The following is a 20,371-nucleotide window of genomic DNA, read 5'->3' on the forward strand; positions in this document are numbered from 1 at the left end:
GAACTTAACTGAACATCAAAGGAAAGTTCATGGTATATACATGACAAGTTGAAAGGAAGTCCAAAAGGCACAAACCTTTGATATGTTAGTAAGACAACAAGAAAATAAAAATAACAATATTTTTGCTACTAAGCACCAGACTCTGAACACACAGGCATACGAAGGAAAAAGGAAGAATAAGCTTTCTACAAAATTTCTTGTCTTTTATATTGGAAATACAATATCATAGTCAAACCTTTAAAAACTACATACTATCCAAGAGTCAATTGTCTCAAATCTCACTTGCTTTCTTTAAAAAATAAAAAAAAACAGGTTTAAGAGTTTTTATAAAATATATTGTGTAACAATAATCATTTACAATCCACATATATAAAAGGGTTGGTTTATTGTAGTTCAAATACATAAACTGAACATTCAAACATCTTAAAATTAAACTTTAGAAACAAAAGTTCAACATTCAAACAGGAGTAGTTTACAGGGAACACCCAGAAAAGTAATTTTGTATCTAATTCAGAATTTCGGTAAAGATCACTCACTGGTATGTTTAACCAGGATTCCATTCTGGTCAACATGTTAGTTAAGAATGTGTTCATACCTGAGAAGAAATTACTAAATAAATCTTCTCCTGGGCTAAACAAGACTTGGCCTCTAACTCAGAGCACAGAAGTAAACAAATACAACTAAACTGTTCTTTAGAGACAAAGGTCAAAGTGTGTCCATTAGAATAGTCATAGTCTCCGCAAGAATTCAATTCAGTGTTTTCTCTTTTACCCGCTTAAAAAAAACCAAAATCAAAACAAACCCCTTAGTTTTCTTGGAGTTTGTGGTATTTGCAAGCTCCAACCACAAAGGCTCCTGTCTTGCTGAATAACACTGCTAGTGAGAACACCACCAAGTCACTGACTTCCACACCTCAGAAAAGGATGATTTTTAGCTTCAAGATTTTAAATTTACTAGACAGCCTATATTTGAGTATGTATGTCAGTCATGCCACACAAAGAAAAGCATTAAATATTTTCAAAGTGTTCTGTTCAGAGACTGCTCACAATTGCTTCTTCTGCTCGTCAGGTGGTTTTGCAATAGGTTGACTAATGCACATGTATGTAAAAACCTGAACATTTGGCTCATGCAAGCGTTTTCAATTAACAGAGAGCCCGGGAAAGGGTATTTCGAATTATTTTGTTGATCGTCTAGTGGGCTCTGATGCTGTGGGAGGTGGAGGTGGACCCCGGCGATCCAGGTCATCAACGTAGGCCACAATCAGTTTCCTCCTCTCCTCTGGTACACAGTCCAGTACTAGATACCGTTTGTCATTCTGCAAAATCTTTTCTACATCTTTCAGATGTTGGTCAGATTCTTGGATTAGCTTTTTGGATCTGAAATAAGAAAAAAAAGTATAAGAATTACTGACCGCTGTTCACTGGTCTTTCAGAAATGAGCTGGAAATGTCCATCTAGTTCCTAATTGTGTTTCCACTTTTTTTAAAGAAAAATTTCACTGCAGCAGTCACCTTTGTAAATCGCCTCGGCAAAGACTCCAAGGAGTGAAAGGGCCTCAGAAGCTGAATTACCCTCCCACCCCTACTGGTGGTCCCTCCAGATCAGGGCTGAGGGTGGGTAGGTAAATCTTGCCCGTGCTGTACCTGTTCTGTGGATGAACAGAGGACTTCAGTCTGCGGGGCTGCCAATCCCAGCATCTTTCACAAGCTTTCACTTTCACATCTTTCACTAAATTAACTATAAAAATGTAGAAAGAAGTCTTACTTCACATCTAGTTTAAAAGCCCAAGCTGATGCAAAACATTAAGGATCCTGACCAAAAAATCCAAATGACAAAACACCTGAGAAGCACACCCTCAGCACTATCTATCCTCCCGTGCACACCCTTCATCAAGGTTGTCTTTAAAAGAAGAAATGCCGGAGCATGAAGCATAACTAGTTCCCTGCACATGACTGAAGGCAATGCCAAACTGATTTCCTGATGAAAGGTTACTAGTGGTGATGGATTACTGGGTGTGCTACACCAAAACCTTCTTTTAAGGGCTCTGATTTTTTTTTTTAATTTTTTTAAAAAATAAATGTATCCAGCAAACTGATTTCCCAAGAGGGAAAAAATGATTTTTCTGCCTCAACAAGATGATTTTAGGCATTGACAGTCTAACAACACTCAGCAGTCCTCAGAGGAGGCAAAGATAATTCATAGTGAAGGATTCATTTCATGTCTCTTCATGAATTGTAATTCTTAAAGAGTTAAGGGTCCTCAAAAAAGTAAAAAGAAGCAGTGAAGCAAAAATAAAAGTGTATTTAAAAACTGGATGTAGATAAAACAAAATAAGAATTGACATCTGGGCCCTTTCTTTAAAAAAACAAAACAAAATCAAAAAGGTACTGTGGTACAGCCTGTATCTGCCTTTGCGGAGAGCTGGCATCTTCTGACCCCTACAACCCACAATGTCAACATGTGTGTGAGTGAACAGTATGCTCTGGCCATCAGAGTACAGGCTAGGAGACACAGCTGCCAGTGGAACACCTGACTGCACGTACCTGTACGTGATGAATTTGGTCTCTTTCAAAAGTGTCCTGAAATCAGCTTTGGCAGTGATGTATTTGTCTCTGATGTATTCTTCAAATTCCCTTTGTTTTTTCTGCAGGGGTAGGGAAAAAAAATAAGATTAACGAGAAAACCCACAAACTTTAAAACAACTTATTTATTAAAGCAGTAATCTGTGAGTCCTGTAATAAAATTCAGAATAGAAAGACAAAGAAATGATACATTCAGCTAAAATGAAAGCTGTCTTCATAATGTCCTCAGGCAGTAAGCACAAGAGAAACAAGGCACTAAGAATCAAGCACTCATTTCCTATAGAGTGTCTAACTCCAGCACAAAGAATAATGCCATCTAGTCTATGGATATACAGAGCATGAGAACACCCAGAACATAAGGAAGGACACATTGTGCATTTAGCTTCCTAGTGAGGAACGGTAATGGAAGTTCTGTATTATCTGTATAGACCTTGCTATCAATTCCTTACGAGCAGCGAAGATAATTAGTAACTGACAGTGGGTCCCCTGGCTAACCGTCTATGACTCTTTCCTAATTCTACATATTTTGTGGTAAACACATCAAAAATTCAACTGGAAACCCTGACTGCTCTTAGGGATGGAGAGGGAGTGGGGGGAGTGGTAGGATGTTGGGAGGAGGGGCGGAAATGGAAACTTTTATAATTTAATAAAATTACTTTCTCATAAAAAAAATTAATGCCGATATAATATGAAAATAAAATTCATTTTACATGAAAAAAAATTCAACTTAGTAGAGTTTGACTAAGGTTTGAGAAATTCAGTCTCTAGGCTTTTAAATGTCAGACCTAGAGATATCAATCAGAGACAAAACAAGTAACACTAGATGGACAAATGGAAAGTTATTTTGCTATATTGTTTCCTATATGAGACATCAGTTGAGTTTGTTTCCTACACAGAAGCCAGTGCACAAGAACTAGGCTCTGCTTTTAAAATCTCATGCACAGGAGACTCTGCTGCTGTAGTCTCCTCGGCAGAAACTCAGGACCCCACACTGTTTGTCAGTGACTTCATAGGAAATGAGTACCAACTGCCAGCCCAATAGTCTCCTACCAGAAACTAAGTATAGTTTCTTTCAATTGGTAAGATCCTTAAACACAAACTCAACCCTACTAATTAAAATTCTAAGCTTTAGATTACTGCTTTCTTGTTAATGTATGAAGCACAATTTTTAAAAATATGTACTTGAAAGCCAGGCATTTCAGTACATGCCTTTAATCCCAGCTCTAGGAAGGCAGAGAGGCAGGTGGATTTCTATGAGTTTGAAACCAGCCAAGTCTACAAAGTAAATTCCAGGACAGTTAAGGAATCTACAGAGAAACCCCATCTTGAAAAACAAAGGAAATAAAATGTACCTAAATCCTGGTTTCTATTTCATAATGCATTCACTTAAAATCATGTTTGGTAAAAATCAGTTTCATGTTTGGTGGAGCCACTAATGACATGCCCACCTATTAGTATTTATAAACTTCAAGGTGTTGTAATGCACATCTGTAGCCTCAGCACTCTGAAAGCTGAGGCAGGAGGTCAACCTGAGCTACACAGTTAATTCCATGCAAACCCAAGAGCCATAAAGAGATATCCCAAATCCTCTTACCCTGTCACTAGAGGAGAACTTAATGCACCGAGGATCTTCCTTGATTATTTTTTTCACTTCTTTCCATGTGGATGTTAAGGTAATCTTTGAAAAAACAAATGAAAAGAAAACATAAATACAATTCCCTTTTACTCAGGGAGTCAAACTGCAGCACATATGGTACATAATATTACACACTGACCTGCAATCTCTCGTAATGCCCAAGCGTAACTGGACTAGTTAGGGACAGGGAGCAGCTTTAATGCAATTTCTTTTTGCTGGCTTGACACAAGAGTTATTTTCGTGGCCATACTTTCAAGGTGGCCTAAGACAATCACCTGCAAACCCTGTATTTACATGGGCAAACATCATAACTTCTGAAGAAACCATCACTAAAAAGAGCAGATAAACAGGAACAAAACCTGGATAACAAAGTATACAAACTGCCAGATAGGGGCTATAGCACCACTCTGCAGAGGGAAAGAAGTAAAGCCCACTGGTAATGCACAGCTAAGGGCATTTCAGTCACCAGAGTAGCAGCTATACATTTGAAAGCTGCAAAAAGAACTCATTCATTCCTAACAGGTGAGAACATAGTGATATGTTTTAAAGGGGGAAAATCAGAAGAGAATGTCAGAAAGCCTAAGAATTCAAAAATAGGTCTGACCAAGACACCAAAAACTATGTCAGTATATTGTACTATCAAACTATAAATGAAGATTCCAGAAAAAAAAGACAGGGACTCTCACCGCAGAAGTTTCATCCAGAAGCTGTCTAAAGTGCTCCCTTTTCTTTTTGGTAAGTGCTTCAATGTGCTCATTAAAAAGCTTCTCTTTCTCCTCTCTTTCCAATAAGGACCCAGATTCCCAGCGGTGATCTTTCCGGAGGGTTCTCCTTGTATCAGACCATGACACATCGGAAGAACGTACCTAAAAACAAAGAACAATGTGTGTGCTTGGTGTGTGCACATGCACACACGTACACACCACCAAGTGGACTTTGTGGATTTACACAATAAGAAGCTCAACACTGTAGTCAGGAATGATTAACTTCATCTGGGCTTTACAAAGGTAGTCACATTCAAAAACTAAAGTACATTTCCTGAAAAACAAACGACCCTTTCGACTACATTACCTCATAAAGGAATCCTGTGGTAAAAGACCACTTTACTTACAACATTTAGAAAGTGAATTGTTCAAGAGATTAGCTTACCATCAGGTTAATCAACAACCAAGCAATGTACATTTCCAGTAATTTAAGCAAAAACCTTGTGGTTAATGCCATTTTAGTTAAGAAGTCACCTAACACCTACTTTAGAACAGACACCTTAACTCCCAGTGATCAATTACATGATGAACTAATACTCAAGCTGGGGGCAGTGGGTAAAAATGAGGAGCTGATCATCTTTTAGCTATGACCACTAACTAAAAATTTAAACAATATTTTAAGACTTGAAATGTGTCAAATTAAAAAAATGTTAATTTTGTCATCTTCTGTCACTCAGTATCTCCTACCCAAAAAGCAGTACAATAAACTCTGAGCTCAAATCCGGACTTATTAACCAATCTACTAGAAGCAACACTTCTAAGCCACAGCAAAAGTCAAAGTAATATATGGGAATTGGTAAGCATGGCAACACACATTCACAAAATAGTTAAGGGTAAAAAAAAAATCATATGATTATCAGTAGATATAGAAAAAAAAATCAAAATTTAATACCCTTTTTTAACAAAAACTCAGAATAGGAACCACCAAGATGTTTCAACAGGTAAAGACACTTGCTGCCAAGTTCAATAACCCAAGTCTAATCCCAGGAACCCATATGGTAGAAGAAGAGAACAGACTCCTGAAAGTTGTTCTCTGAGGTCTACAATACTGCAGGGCTCAAGGGCACACACGCACTTTTACAAAAATAAATGTAATAGACTGGATATAGGGGAATATAATTCAATGAATGCAATTAAGACCATCCACGATGAGTCATAGCTAATCATCTCTAACAGTGAGAAGCTGAACATTTTCCTGCAAGTTGAGCTAATAGGACGTCCACGCTTAGACCTCCCTCTCAAAACAGTACTTTTAGAGACAAGAAGAAAGAAAAAGACATCTAAACAGAGAGTAAGAGTCTAAAATGTCTCTAGTTGATGATGACATGATCCTACATATAGAAAAACCTGGAGACTCCACTAAAACACTATTAAAAATGATAATTTAGCAAAGTTAAAAGGATACAAAAATCACCACACAAATGTTAGTATAATCTCACAAGCAACCAAAATGTAAAGTATGAGAAAATCTCACATGCAATAGCATTAACAACATTCTCCCAAAAACAGTGGTGTAAATTTAAGCCAGGAGTAGGAATTTACTTGTATGCTAAAACCTATTACACATCGACAAAAAGAAAAACTGAATACAGTACAGACAAGTTGAACAATATTCAGAACAATAATCTGAACACAGATTAACTTCCTATGGAGTCACAAGACTCTAAGAGCCAAGACAATCTTGAGCACAAAGAACAAAACATTCAAAATTTCAAAATGGTAATTATGGAAACAGCAGACAAGGTAACAGAAAGCATCACAAACCCAGCTGAGTCGCCAACAGTATCAATGGCACAGTCCTAAAAGTTAAGCCACACTAAAAACAATAACAGGAAATAGGGAAAATGAAAGGACCGAGAGGAAAGAAGAAAAGTATACAAATACTTTTATCATTCATCAAACACCTAAATATGTGTTTGGCCCTGGAACTACAACTAAGTAAGGTAACAACTGTAATTTCTTTCTGGATTTATATTTTCTATATGACAAATGTAGTAAGTATGACAGTGGTGTATGCTACACACAAGGAGCTATGGGTGAGAAAGAGCCTCTAAGAGAGGGTGGTATGCACTTTGTTTTGCCAAGCTTATTTATTTATTTGGTTTTTTTGAGACAGGGTCTCTGTGTAGCCCTGGCTGTCCTCGAACTCAGAGATCCACTTGCCTTTGCCTCCCAAGTGCTGGGATTAAAGTCATGCATGCCCCATCACTGCCCAGTCAGTGTGCACGCTTTAAAAACGAGAAAGTGTGTCACTGCGGTAGGAAGGTGAAGGACTGCCACAGACAGAAGGTACTTCCTTAGGTTAAAAATAGTTGCACACCAAGGATTGAGGAGCTCAAGAGTGATAGAGAAGGTGCTGACAAGGAGTTGAACTAGATATGGTGCTGCACACCTGTCAAGGGAAGAGGATCAGTCCCTGAGACCAGTCTGGGCAACAAAGAAAAACCCTGTCCTAGAACAAACTGAACTGAATTTTAAAGGAAAATAAAAATCAAGAGTTGAACTTGACTGGCAGGCAGCTGTTGGGAGTATGAAGAGTCTTTGCTTCCATCCAGAACCAGAAAGACAAAAAATGGGGTTTGCTCTTCATAAAATCATTGCAACAGTAATTAAAGCAAAAGCCGTGGGGAACATCCGGAAGGAAAGAGATCTCAAACTACTGAAAATGTCCAGGACAAGAATACAAGAGTGCAGCAGAGCAAAGAAGGAATGAAGCGACAGCAGTAGCAGGCGACAGTGTGGAAAGACAACGACAGGGAGGAGCACACAGCAGAACAGTCCCAACTCTGTGTCCCCTACACACCTCAACAGCTCAGGACTAAGGGAAAGGACCTTCAAGAAAGTCTCAGAGCCATCTCTTGGCACCCTCCAGCACTGCATCTCACATCATCTACTGCACGCCTCTCATCACCACAATGATCCTAAACCAGTGGTTCTCACCTATCAGATATCCTGGATATCAGATATATACATTATGATTCATAAGGGTAGCAAAATTACAGTTATGAAGTAGTAATGAAAATAATTATATGGTTGGGGGTCACCACAATGTGAAAAACTGTTCTAAAGGGTCACAGCATTAGGAAAATTAAGAGCTACTAGCCCTAAATCATCTAGAAAAAAGTCTAATTATGCTCAGCATTTCAGTGGCAGTATGTAATATTTCAAGATGGCTTTCACTAAAACCTATCTTAAAAATTAAGTTTTGAAGTTACAAATTTTTATTTGTAAAACAATGAACTTTGAAACTTCTTGTTTTCCTATGCCTAATACCAAGAACTCAATTTTTAAATGCTCCGCAAATAAATATTTCATAATCAATTTACAGAACATTGGTAATAAAATGGACTTCCAATGTCCAGTATTCAGAAGAAAAGTACCATGTCAGACAGAAGAGCCTTGAAATTCTGGATTGCTTCTTCTCGTTTGTGCTGTTCTCTCTCTCGGTCAATTTCTTTAGTTTGCTCAGAACGTGCTTTTTGAACTTCTCTTTCTCGTTCTCGGAGGCTTGCCTCAATTCGGGCTTGCCTTTCCAGCTCCTTTTCCTTTTCTGAATCTAAATTCTGTAAAAATAAAATTACATTATCCTCCTAACCAACACCATTAAGATTTTTTCATAAGTTAGGCAGTGGCAGGGCACGCCTTTGGTCACAGCACTATGAAGACTAGGCAAGTGATCTCTGAGTTCAAGGCCAGCCTGGTGTACTGAGCAAGTCCCAGGATAGCCAGGGGCTACACAGAGACTCTGTCTTGAAGGTTTTTTCCCACAAAACACCTTGTCAACAAGTGTTCAAGTGTAATTTTTGCCTAGAACATTTCTCAACATGTCCTCTCAATCAACTACAAGATTCATAATTTCACCTTCCCCATCAACTACATGAAAAATTCCACCCCAATATTCAAGCAACATACACCCTTAAACAACATTAAGCAATGTAATACCCAAGGGTATAATACCAGGAAGCATAACTGTTACCTTAGCTATTTTTTCTATGTACTGTTTAAAAAGGTCTTCTCTCATTGAAGAACTATCCACCGCTTTGTACCGTGGGTCACTTTCTACTTTGTCTTTTACTTTGCTCCATCGAGACTGACTGTCCAAGTGATGATTGGATAACAGCTCAAAGAAATCCGATTTAATCTACATTTTAAAACAAGAGGGAGCAGGATGATGCGCTGTGAGAAATTCTCCTTGTCTAAGTAACAACCCAACAACCTTCTTCATACCTTAAACATGATCATAGTAACTTTTAAAAGTCACTTACTTGGAGAGCAATGAATCTTACTGAAAGAGCAATTCCCTCATTATTAAGAAAAGATAAAGCTCAAGATGCATACAGACGACTTAAAATCTGCCAAATTCCCACCATCATATTTTAAACTATACAGGCAACAGCATTTAGTTGCTTACAGCCTTTGAGTTCAGGGCTGCGTGTTTTCATACGGAACATCAACTCGAACTGAGATGCACATAGTGTTAGCAAGATCCAGGCTTATGAGGTCACAGCAAAATACTTTACTTTAAGATAAAGATGGTAAGGATGATTCATTTTAAAAACTAGATGAATAATTTTCATTCATTAAAATTAAGAGAGAATCCAGAAATCACTGAACATAAATAGCAAGTTTTTACGACCTGCTATCAAATGTCTAAAATAAAAGAATTTAAAACTTCTATTTGCTTTAAAAACACAATATTTATACCTACTTTCCTAAGTAAATTGTACATTTTTTTATAATTACAATTAGTTTAAAAAAGTATTCCAGTGTCTACTTTTTGAGTAGTAGGTGCATATTCACTTAACAATAAAGTTTAGAGTATACACATTTGTCCAGTACTATCATCAAATTCAGTGTCAAAGGCCCTAAGTAATACTAAACCCAGACCTCAACCCCAAGAGAGGTCTGTTTAACAGGGGAGGAAACGTGGGAGGCACTTGCTTTATGAATCTCCACTGGGTTTTACACGTTCATCCTTTGATTATTATGTACTGTTACAAAAGAAGATAACCTGGAGTCGGTTCAACAAAGGATTCTGGTTAAGCCTCCCTTTTACCACTGGGATTAAATAGTCTACCTTTCTCCTGACCGAGGAATGAGGAATTAGAGATGGCATTAGAATAATCTAAGATGTGTGGCACAAGAATGAACAGATGATGCTTTCTGCCTATTCCTAGTATCATTTCCTCTCAGAACCACACTTTCTCCTATCAGGATTATGGAAGTTATGTTCTTTTTGAAAATCATTTGTAAAGTTCTAAGAAAAAGAACGTTTGTATCAGAAATATTTTTGAACCAATCAGTCATGAATTTCTGTTATTAAACTTGAACCTTAACTTAGTTTGAATTAGTAAGAAATGCCCATAAGCCCAAGTTTTTCAAGTATTAAAGCATTTGATATAATAACAAATAGTATAATAAATATTCACCTTGTCATCTTTGTATCTAATAAATACCAAATTCCTAGGTGTATTTGGTAACTAGAAGGTGAAATTTACACTAAAATAACACATGTACTTTGTGTCAAGATTTTCTAAGCCATGGGAATTTATATTAACTTAAAACTCTTCAAACACTAGATATAAACTATATAAAGTAGTTACAGTTTTTAACATGTGTGATACATAAGCAAATAATAAATAAACTCTTAAAATCTTTTCATTGTTGGCATTACCATGACGAGCCTACTAAAGCTGCTAAGCATGAAAAGTAGTTAATAAATGAATGGCAAAAAATGAAATTAAAAAAAATGAAATTTACCATCAGCTTAATTCACAACCCGTTTTTTTATCCTTACCACAGCAAAAATACACTGTACAGCACACAACTTTAACAGAAAAAAATGCAAATTTCCTAACATGATTAACTCCATTACTGTTGCCTTCAAACGTGTAGTTATAAAGGATGAAGTGTTTCCAGTAAGCAGCAGTAAACAAAAGTTCAAGTACTGGCTTTACAAACAAAATGCATACTCCCATCAAGTAAAATCAAATCAACTCTAAGGGCATGTTTTTTACAAAATGAAAAGCTACAGTGAAGCAGTCCCTTATTATGAATACCCTGCTACTACTGACAGTAGCCTTACCAATAACAAGGTTACATTTTTTAAAGTCTAAGATTAACAAAAAACAATACAGAGGAAAAGAGATAAAATTTTCATTAACTAAATACCACAAAATGTGAACATAAAATCTATTACACTTAACACTTGTAAATTCTCTGATGGTCTAGCAATGTTTTGCATTTTTTAAATTAGCTCTATCTGTCTTTATAATCTAGAGGATAAAGATTTTATAGAAGTCTTTATTCAGATTTATTTGCTGTCCTGTCTATTGAATGCTCTTGACTGGGGACACTACATTGTAGGGATATCAGGGAGAAAACTAAAAATAACATATCCAAGTACCAGAACTTCAGGATACTAAAGCCAACAACAGCACAACTAGGAGATCCCCTAATACCAAAAGCAGCACCAGTGATGGGCAGCTGTTAAAACAAAGGCAGTCGTGACCCAGTCACAGAGAAAGCAAGATGTGACTGCTTAGCCAAAAAAGGCACCAAGCCACGTGGCCAAAATAGACAAGAATTATTGGCTAATACAAGTTAAAAGAATTAGCTAATAAGAAGAGCTTGAGATACTGCGCCAATCAGTTTAGAACTGGGGGTGGGAGAGGAACTAAACTGCCTGACAGGCCACATAGACTAAAACTACAAAGTTTTATTATAAAATAAAATTCTTAAGTTATTCCAAACATGTTTATAAAAAATTAAGTTATTAAAAAACCAATTTACATTAAGTGTAATCATATACTAGCAAATGATTGTTTGGTTTTCGTTAATTAAATACATTATTCTAAAAGTCAAAAGTAGGGGCAAGAGAGATGGCTCAGCAGTTAAGAGCACTGGCTGCTCTTACAAAGGACCCAGGTTCAATTCCCGGCACCCACATGGCAGCTCACAACTATCTGTAACTTCAGTTCCAGGGTTTCTGACACTGTCACATAAACATACATGCAGGTAAAACACCAATGAACATAAAATAAAAAACACATTTAAAAAATGAGTAGCAATTCATTTATGTGATCCTAACAGATATATAAGATATTCATGTAATTTGTTTACATGATTCTTCTGTACATTTCTTTTAAGAAGCATACCATTTTAAAATTATCTGTAAAGTAATTCTATAAAAGTTTACTTTGAAGCCCAACATATCAGATACCCAGAGTTCTCCTATAACTATCAAAAGCTGTTTCATCTAATATTCTTACTATTTTAATTGGAAGAGGTTTCTTAACAATGAGACTTGGGATGATTTCCCTAACAATGTTTCTTAATAGAATTTATAACATTTTAGTTTCTCACAATCGGAAGCAATTTTGAATGTCAGGAATGATGAGGCTCCAGAGGGGCTATTTCCCCCGTTACAAAGCATACTGGAACACTCAGGAGAGTAGCTGTTTTGATGGCTCACACACCACTGGTGCCATCTCCCCACTGTTCTGCCTCCACAGTGGTGAGCTCTCTATTCCTGACACTGCTATCAAATGACATTTCAGACGCATTAATCTTTAATAGCTGGCCTTTAATTCTGATAAGCAATAATTTATATGTAAGATACATTTACTGAAAGATTAGAAACTTACTAAAATATTTTTATGCAATAAAAAGATTAAGAAGTCCTTTGAAATTCAAATGTTAGCATTTATAAAGACTTCTGAAATCTTAACACACTTTAGTTACCACGGAGCATGCAGTTCTAAAACCCAGTTCCAGGTTTATCAGATACCCTATTTAATAGAATTTAAAGCAATTCAAAATAGGTTTCTAAAATAGGGATTATGAAAATATATATGTATAATATATATTATACCAACAATTGTGCAAAACACTGATTCAATTGCTTGTGCCTACAAGGAAATAGTATAATCATTAGTCCCCATTCCACCAAACAGGCCATTATAAATAAACCATCTTACCTTCTCACCTCTGGTCTTCGAATCTTCTTTTTCTTTCTTCCTTGCAGCTGCCACAAATTCATTAAACAATGCTTCTCTATCTTTCATCTTTTCAATTGCTTTGAATCTTGAATCTTTAGCATGTTTGGCAGCAAATTCACTAAAAGTAGCTCTGTAAGAAAATTGTCAGTATGCTAGCTTTAGTTGACTACTTGTTTCTAAAACAAGCATAAAAGGAACACACCATTTTCCTAGCAAGAATATGTGCCACAGACATGTAGGTCCCAAATCTGAACAGTGACACACAGTAAGGAAAGAAAGAGGCCCTAACTGAAAATGTGGTTAGTGGTTGTATGCCAGTAGCCAAGATCAGGGAATATAATAAATTACCTTTTAATAAAGGCACACCAAGATGAAGAATGTATCTAGAGGCTTAATAACTCATTTACTACCCCAGAGTTATGTATATGTAGCCAAGGCTTGCTTCAAACACAGTGGGATAGCTTATCTGACCGACTCTTCCTAAACTGAACAAAGGACACAGGACAGTTGTTGTAAAGCAGATGACAACAGGTAGGAATAACTACCTGAAAGGAGAGAACTCATGAGGTACACCACACTGTTACATATCTTCATGTAACTGCCTAAGGTGCAGAGGTAGGTGCGTACAACACAGTGGACACAAGAGTTTGGGCACTAAAAAAGCAGAGGAAGAAGTCCTAGAGACAAGATTTCCCAGAAGACTCATTGAGGGGTAATTCCCAATGGAGTCTCAAATACAACCTACCTGTTGAAAAGCATGGCACAACCATTTTCTATGCTGTCATCACAGCTAAAAGTGAAAAAGCATCAGGGCATGGTGGCACACACCTTTAACCACTAGGAAGGCAGAGGCTGATGGATCTCTGAGTTCGAGGCCAGCCTTATCTACATAGCAAGTTCTAGAACAGCCAGGGCTGTTAACACAGAGAAACCTGTGTTTGATTTCCAACACCTACCTCAGATGGCTCACAACCACCTGTAATTCCACTTCCAAGGTATCCAACACCCTTTATAGCCTCTGCACATCACTGCACTCACACCCTCATATAGACATATACACACATAATTAAAAATAAAAAAATACAGAAATAGACATTCAAATATGCTGAAAGAATAGTATCAAGCAAGTCCATAAAAGATTTACAAGGGAGATAGTTCCATTTGCAGAAGTCTACCCTAGTAAAACATAAAAGTCAAGCCAGTAATTACAGCCTGCTTAACAAATGGAAGATATAAGAGTACAGAGTTCGTAAAATCCATAATGCTAACTATTAAAAAATATGATGTACACAAAGAAGTACGTACATAGCTTCAGGGAGAACAAACCCCAGACAGACATCCAGATGCTGTTCTAAGAACCATCAACGTTTTCAAGCTATTATAATTACACTAGAAAATTAAATAAAAATCAAATAACTGAAAATTATATAAGAAGTTTCAACACACAACAACACACAAATTGGCTTCAACCTTACAAAGATTCACCTGCTTCTGCCTCCAGTGTTGAGATTAAATGCATGCACACCCAAACCAGAAAAAATATTGACAAAAAATTAAAACCATTAAGAAAGACTAACTGAGTATGTTTAACATTATAATGGACACACTAAGAAGGTCACTTATGTGAAAGTTAGATCAATAACAAAGGATGAGCCACAGAAATGACTGAGGTGGGGAGCCAGGAACATAACACTACTAACACATGAACAGGCAGACCCCAAAAGAGCAACGAGTGCAATGCATGAGGACACAAAATCACTAGCCAAAATTTCCCAAATTTAATTAAAAATACCAATTCTTAATTCTAAAAATCTTCACCAACCCCAGAAGGTCAACTACAAAGAAAATGGCTCCAGGCTAAGGATATAATGAGGTAAAGGGACAGTCACTACAAGCCAAACAGTCATGAGGTTCAGTTGGGGCTGCCTACCTTTCTCAGTCCTACCAGAAAGGCACAACTTGTCCTCTGTGCTATTTCTTTCTTTTAGATGCCGGCCAGAACCAAAGTGGGCTTTGACTGAACTTCGGGCTTTCTTACTCTTCCTCTACAGCATCTCCCATCATGCACCACCTGTCTAACCAGTACCTGATCTCTGAGCCTGCTCACATGGCTTGGATCTTTTCATTCAGCTTGCCTGGCCTGAGATTTTTTTCTTTAATCAAAAAAAAAAGCTATACTCAAACTTCAAAAACAGGAAAAAAGGTAGTTTTCCCATTAATACAAAGCATTCTTTATAAAGCTTATACAATGAGATTTACTCCTACAAAAAACACTTTCATATTGGAAGGAAAAATAAGGCTTATTTATCCCTTTAAAAATCACGTCAATACAAAACTAAAATACACTACTTTCTGTGTTAAACAGCAAGCTAACACCACTACAGTCACAATTAAGCTACGAGCCACTCCCCCTACTCACACTATTTTGAGCAATAGCAAACTCCTCTCTTGTCACCACCACCTAATCTGCTTGTTTACTGTCCTTATCTACAAAATAGGTAGGTATAACTTGATTCCTCACTCTGCCACACACACACTCTTGATGACGGGAGAAATACATACTCAGACGTGACTGGTAAAACACATACCTTGGATTAAACTTTGCTTCTTCCATCATTTTTTTGAAATCCTCCTTGGCTTGCATTATTTTGTTTTTCTTTTCCCTGCGTTCTTCCTCTGCTCTGGTCTTGACATATTGATCAAACACCTATCACAAAAAAAAAAAAACAATTTTATAATGCAGTCTAATAGAAAATTATAAAACAAAGTCTCCATCCAAGCTGTACTAGGGACCGTATACTAAGTATAGATAATTAACAGTAGATTATCTCCAGCAAATCTCCCTTAAAAGTTTCACCAAAATAGTGCACAAGTATATGGCTCTCCGATTAGCAGTCTGGGACACAATAGAAAAAGAGAAACAAAGAAAAGCTCATATTTCATAATTTTCTCCCAATGGTACATTATATAAGTATTTCAAACAGAGACATACAAGCGAAACCATAGTCCTCTTGAACTCATTCTAGAAAAGTCAGCAGCAGCATCCATAATTCAATTCTACTTCAATACTTAAGTCTATTCTATACTATTTCCCCGCTTAGTATTGTACAACCAAAATAAGTTAACTAAGATTTAAATGTCTGGGTATGTATAAAATTTTGAACAGGCATACTCATTGCTTTACACATTGTCTATGATGCTTCCACACTAAAATAACAAGTTCACAGTTGCAACTGGACCACAAAACCCCATTATTATCTGACCCTTAAGAAGTTTGCTCCCTGTTCTAAAGAGTCAAATAAACCAGTGTCTCCTATCTTGAGGCAACATGATTTCTGAAAGCAGCACACCAGACTAAGAACTGCATCTCAGAACTGAGGCACAGTTCTCTCTGAACTATGGGGGTTGGGGTTACTCCCCTCAATTAAACTAAGCAATCCCTCATAGGCATGCCCAAAGGCTTGTCTTCCTGGGTGAGTCCAGATTCTGTCAAACTGACAATCAATATTAACCATAACCAGAGCATCTTTGTAGAAGTGTCACCATGGGAGCCCACCCAGATGGCAAGCGGTTTTGGTGCTTCACTCTTCACCATAAGGCAAGAGTTCAAAGGAATCTGGTTTAGGACTCTGTCAAAATCAAAGTTCCAAAGGAAACGGGGAAAAAAACCAACTTAAGCAACTTATGAAACCTAAAAAAGCTTAGAAATTGATATGGAAAAAGTAAAATTTGAACTGAACAAGTTGGCTGACAATAGTGAGGGAAAGCACATTTAAAAAAAAAATCAAGAGAAAAGAACAGGAATTTAAGGATGAGGGCTATGGATTTAGTTCAGTGGCAGAGCACATTCCGATACATGGAAGACCAGGGCTTCAATATTCAATACCACAGAAGAAAAGGGAAGGAGGGAGGAGGTGCAAGAGAGAGGCTAGGGATGAACCCAGAACTCAGAAAAGTAAATCTGCTGCTTCAAAACAAAACAAATTTGGAGAAACTGTGACTGGGAAGTTCATGCACCATACAGAGACCCTAGTGTTGTTTTTATAAAGGTGTACAGTGTCAAGCTTTCTTCTAAACACTTATCTCTATACCTCAAATTTACTCAAGCTTTCAGCCCTCTTCATAGAACCTCCTTTTTGCAGTCGATAGCTATTAATAGAGAATAAGTAGGTCTAGAGTCCTCAATCCTAACTGTATCACACTCCTCCCCATAGTGCAGGGAGCACTGTGGAAGAGGAAGTGTAACCACAGCTAAAGCAGATGTTGAGGAGGAGCCAGAGGCTATGACTGAGTGAAAAATACTGGGTTAAGACCAACCCAGGGCAAAGTCCAGCACAAAAGAGAAAGAGATACAGGACTTACATAAAGATGAAGACCTTAGCAATTAAGGACTGCTGAGTAGAATGGCCCGCTGGGTTACCTGTGATCCAGTCAATGGCCTATACCCACGCAGACAGGAAAGCACTGAACTGGACTCAGTGGGCTATGAAAAGAGGACATGAGCTGGGAAGCAGTCATGCCAAGGGAAGGTCTGGGAAGAGTTGGGGTTGATAGTATAATACATTGCATACGTGTATGAAACTCTCAAAAAGTAACAAATAATAGTGACAACAAAAGTAATGAATTAAAGAGAATTTCATTCATTCCCCAAACCGAAAGACGGTAATTTCCATATTGCATAATGTAATCTACTCAGACATATCTCACTGGAACATCAGATCACAAAGGATTGAGAGAATGTACATACTTACTGAGCCTAAGGAGAATCAAGAAAACAATAGGCAACACTACAGCTTCAAAAATATCTCTGAACATTAAAAAGCAAAGCAAAATCCGTAAGAGACAATACTTAGCCAGCCCTACAGTGCCAAAAAAGACCTCTTCCTCAAATATGTAAAACTCAGTAAGTTATCAACACCCACCCCCCATTTCACTGTAAGCTAAAAAGGGATGAAAGCAGCAAAAATGAGTACAACAAAAACAACTTCTGATTGGGCACAATGGAGGTAGAGGGACCACAATTTTGAAAGCAGCCCAGACTACATGGGAATATACCATCTTAAAATATAAGCATCAATAAATAGCAGAGAGAGCATTTGCTCAGCTCATAGAACACCTTCATCTATAGTACTACCCCAACGAAAACCAGACAAAAATCTCATGATGGAGCCAACCCTACAAACGGATGAAAGAGGCCTTCCAAATCATGAAAGTTGTCATCACTGAAGATGACAGTCACAGAGAAGGTGAATTCAGAGAGCTGTGGGGGAAATGTCTCACTCCAGCATCACAAGGTCCATAAATGCACACCAGCAAGCCTACATGAGATAAACAGAAAATGTTTCCTAAAATGCCTCTCGCCAGGTCAGCCTACACACAGCATCAACAAAACTGTACTGAAACTCTAGATTACCTTACCCTGTCAGAGACAGACAATACTCCTTAAGTCACAGGAAAGCCTCTTTTCTTCTATCTTCCTAATCACCCAAGTATTATATAATATATTAAAAGTAACTTCTTTCCTTAAAGCAGGAACATAAATAAAAGCCTCTGTATCTCTGCTTTCTGAGTGTCAAGATTACCACAACAGCCTCCATCAACTTTTTCGATACTTAAAAGCATTGTATATTCGCTCCTTTAAGATAGTCCAGACCAATGCTATGAATTACTGAGATGCACATCATAGAAAATAAGGGTTCTCCTGTGCTCTCAAATGGCTTCTTATTCCTATCACGTTTTCCAATATACTTGGTTGAATGTGCCCTATTTTAAACCATTATTTTCTTTTAATTTCAACTCATGAATGCAACAGTTACAATGAGAGTGGATGGTTTTAAAAGTGATTCCTAGCTAAGCTCCTTTTATAAATATAAGCAAAACTACATTAGAAAAGTACTATAAAACCTAGGCAGCTTTTGGAATGCTGTTAACATTTCTTGATTGTGATAACTTACATGCATACATGTTCCTCTTGTAAATATTCACTCATCATTTTTGCTTTTCTATGTGTTCTTTTTCTTTATAAAATAGTTTATGGGGCTGAGGATAGCAACACCAGTAAAGTGTAAGCTTGAGTACTCAATTCAGATTCTCAGCACCACAGAAAAATCAGAAACAATGGTGTGCATCTGGACCTCAGGCTCTGGTGGGAGGGAGTGGACAAAGGAAAAGGACCCATAAAGGCTACTGGCCAGCCAGTCTAGCCAAATCAATAAGCTCCAGGTTCAATGAGAGACTAACAAAACTAAGGTGGACAATGAGGAAGGAAGACACCCAACCTTGACTTCTAATCTCCATTTGTACGTGCACGCACTCACACACGCACATCACACCTGCATAAATATGTATGTTTACTAAAACATGAGACTATCTAATTATCATATCAATAACGCCCAGATGCACAATCATAAAGAATCATGCTGGCAATGTGATCATAACAGTCAATTTTATGAAACTCTGAATTACATACATTAAAGCAATAACTCATCCAAATGTTAGTAATTATCTACACCAGAGCCTAAACTCCTCCACAGAAAGTCTGTTCTGTGAAGACACTATTTTATAATTTGTCACAACATATAATAAAAATTTCTAACCCTTTAGGATACCTTTCATCCAAAACAAGATTAAAGACAAACCATAAGCTAAAACGTATGGTTAAAACTGAAGGATGCAATTTTAGATTAAGACATTAAACTGAAATTTTTTTGAAGTCAAAACACAAACTTGGGTAGGAAATTATGATGTGCAAATGTTTAGTAAGCACCTACTTACTTTATCCTTTATATTTTACTCACATGCAAATAATAAAACCAAGTACTTAAGATATATATTTATACTTGAATGCCAAATATGAATTTCTCTTTCCTCTCAGAACTACCAGTACAGCTTTATGAAGATAATTTCCTTAGAAGACACAATCTCCATAGAGGCTCTGTTTGAAATAGCATTCCCACCGCTGAAATGCAATTCTAGGAAGTAGCTCAATATCTACCAACTTGCAATGCTCCAGAAATTGAAGAACTTAAGTTGGTTTCACTCAGACAGAAATTTTAACACTTAGTAACGTAAAAATGTGCTGTTAAGTCTTCTAGGTTTTTTTTATAATAGTCACTGATCCAGACACCATACAGAGCAAGAACCAAACTGCTGCCCTTACAGAGTTTAGATCCTGCAGGAGAGGGAAACATGATAAACAATGTAATTTTATTTTATTTCCACTTATCTATTTGTATGTATATATGTGTATCTATCTGTGGAGTATGTATGTGGGCATGCCACAGCACGTGTATGGAGATCAGAGAACAACCTGCAGGAACCGCTTCTCTCCTTCCATCATGTGAGTTTGTAGACCAAACTCAGGTCAGATGAGTCACCCTGCCAACTCCAA

The 20,371-nt window shown here is 37.2% G+C and overlaps 1 protein-coding gene across 5 annotated transcripts in view; it reads right to left on the reverse strand.

Annotated features, from left to right (window-relative positions):
- Positions 1 to 366: 366 nt before the first annotated feature.
- Positions 367 to 20,371, reverse strand: part of Tcerg1 (transcription elongation regulator 1) — a 51,796-nt gene continuing 31,791 nt past the window's right edge. For 4 of the 5 annotated variants that reach the window (XM_048419711.3, XM_048419709.3, XM_048419707.3 and 1 more), the window contains 8 exons: positions 15,570 to 15,688; positions 12,961 to 13,111; positions 8,958 to 9,122; positions 8,362 to 8,544; positions 4,904 to 5,083; positions 4,176 to 4,259; positions 2,543 to 2,643; positions 367 to 1,376 (listed from right to left, as the gene is read on the reverse strand). In XM_048419711.3, the coding sequence (XP_048275668.3) occupies positions 1,175 to 1,376; positions 2,543 to 2,643; positions 4,176 to 4,259; positions 4,904 to 5,083; positions 8,362 to 8,544; positions 8,958 to 9,122; positions 12,961 to 13,111; positions 15,570 to 15,688 (1,185 nt within the window). In that variant the 3' untranslated portion in view covers positions 367 to 1,174. Of the gene's footprint in view, positions 1,377 to 1,642; positions 1,737 to 2,542; positions 2,644 to 4,175; positions 4,260 to 4,903; positions 5,084 to 8,361; positions 8,545 to 8,957; positions 9,123 to 12,960; positions 13,112 to 15,569; positions 15,689 to 20,371 lie in introns of all 5 variants that reach the window. The other variant, XR_007228830.3, reaches the window with a different exon arrangement.

Source organism: Myodes glareolus, chromosome 13 (genome assembly GCF_982192425.1).
Source record: "Myodes glareolus chromosome 13, mMyoGla1.1, whole genome shotgun sequence".
Taxonomy (NCBI): Eukaryota; Metazoa; Chordata; class Mammalia; order Rodentia; family Cricetidae; genus Myodes; species Myodes glareolus.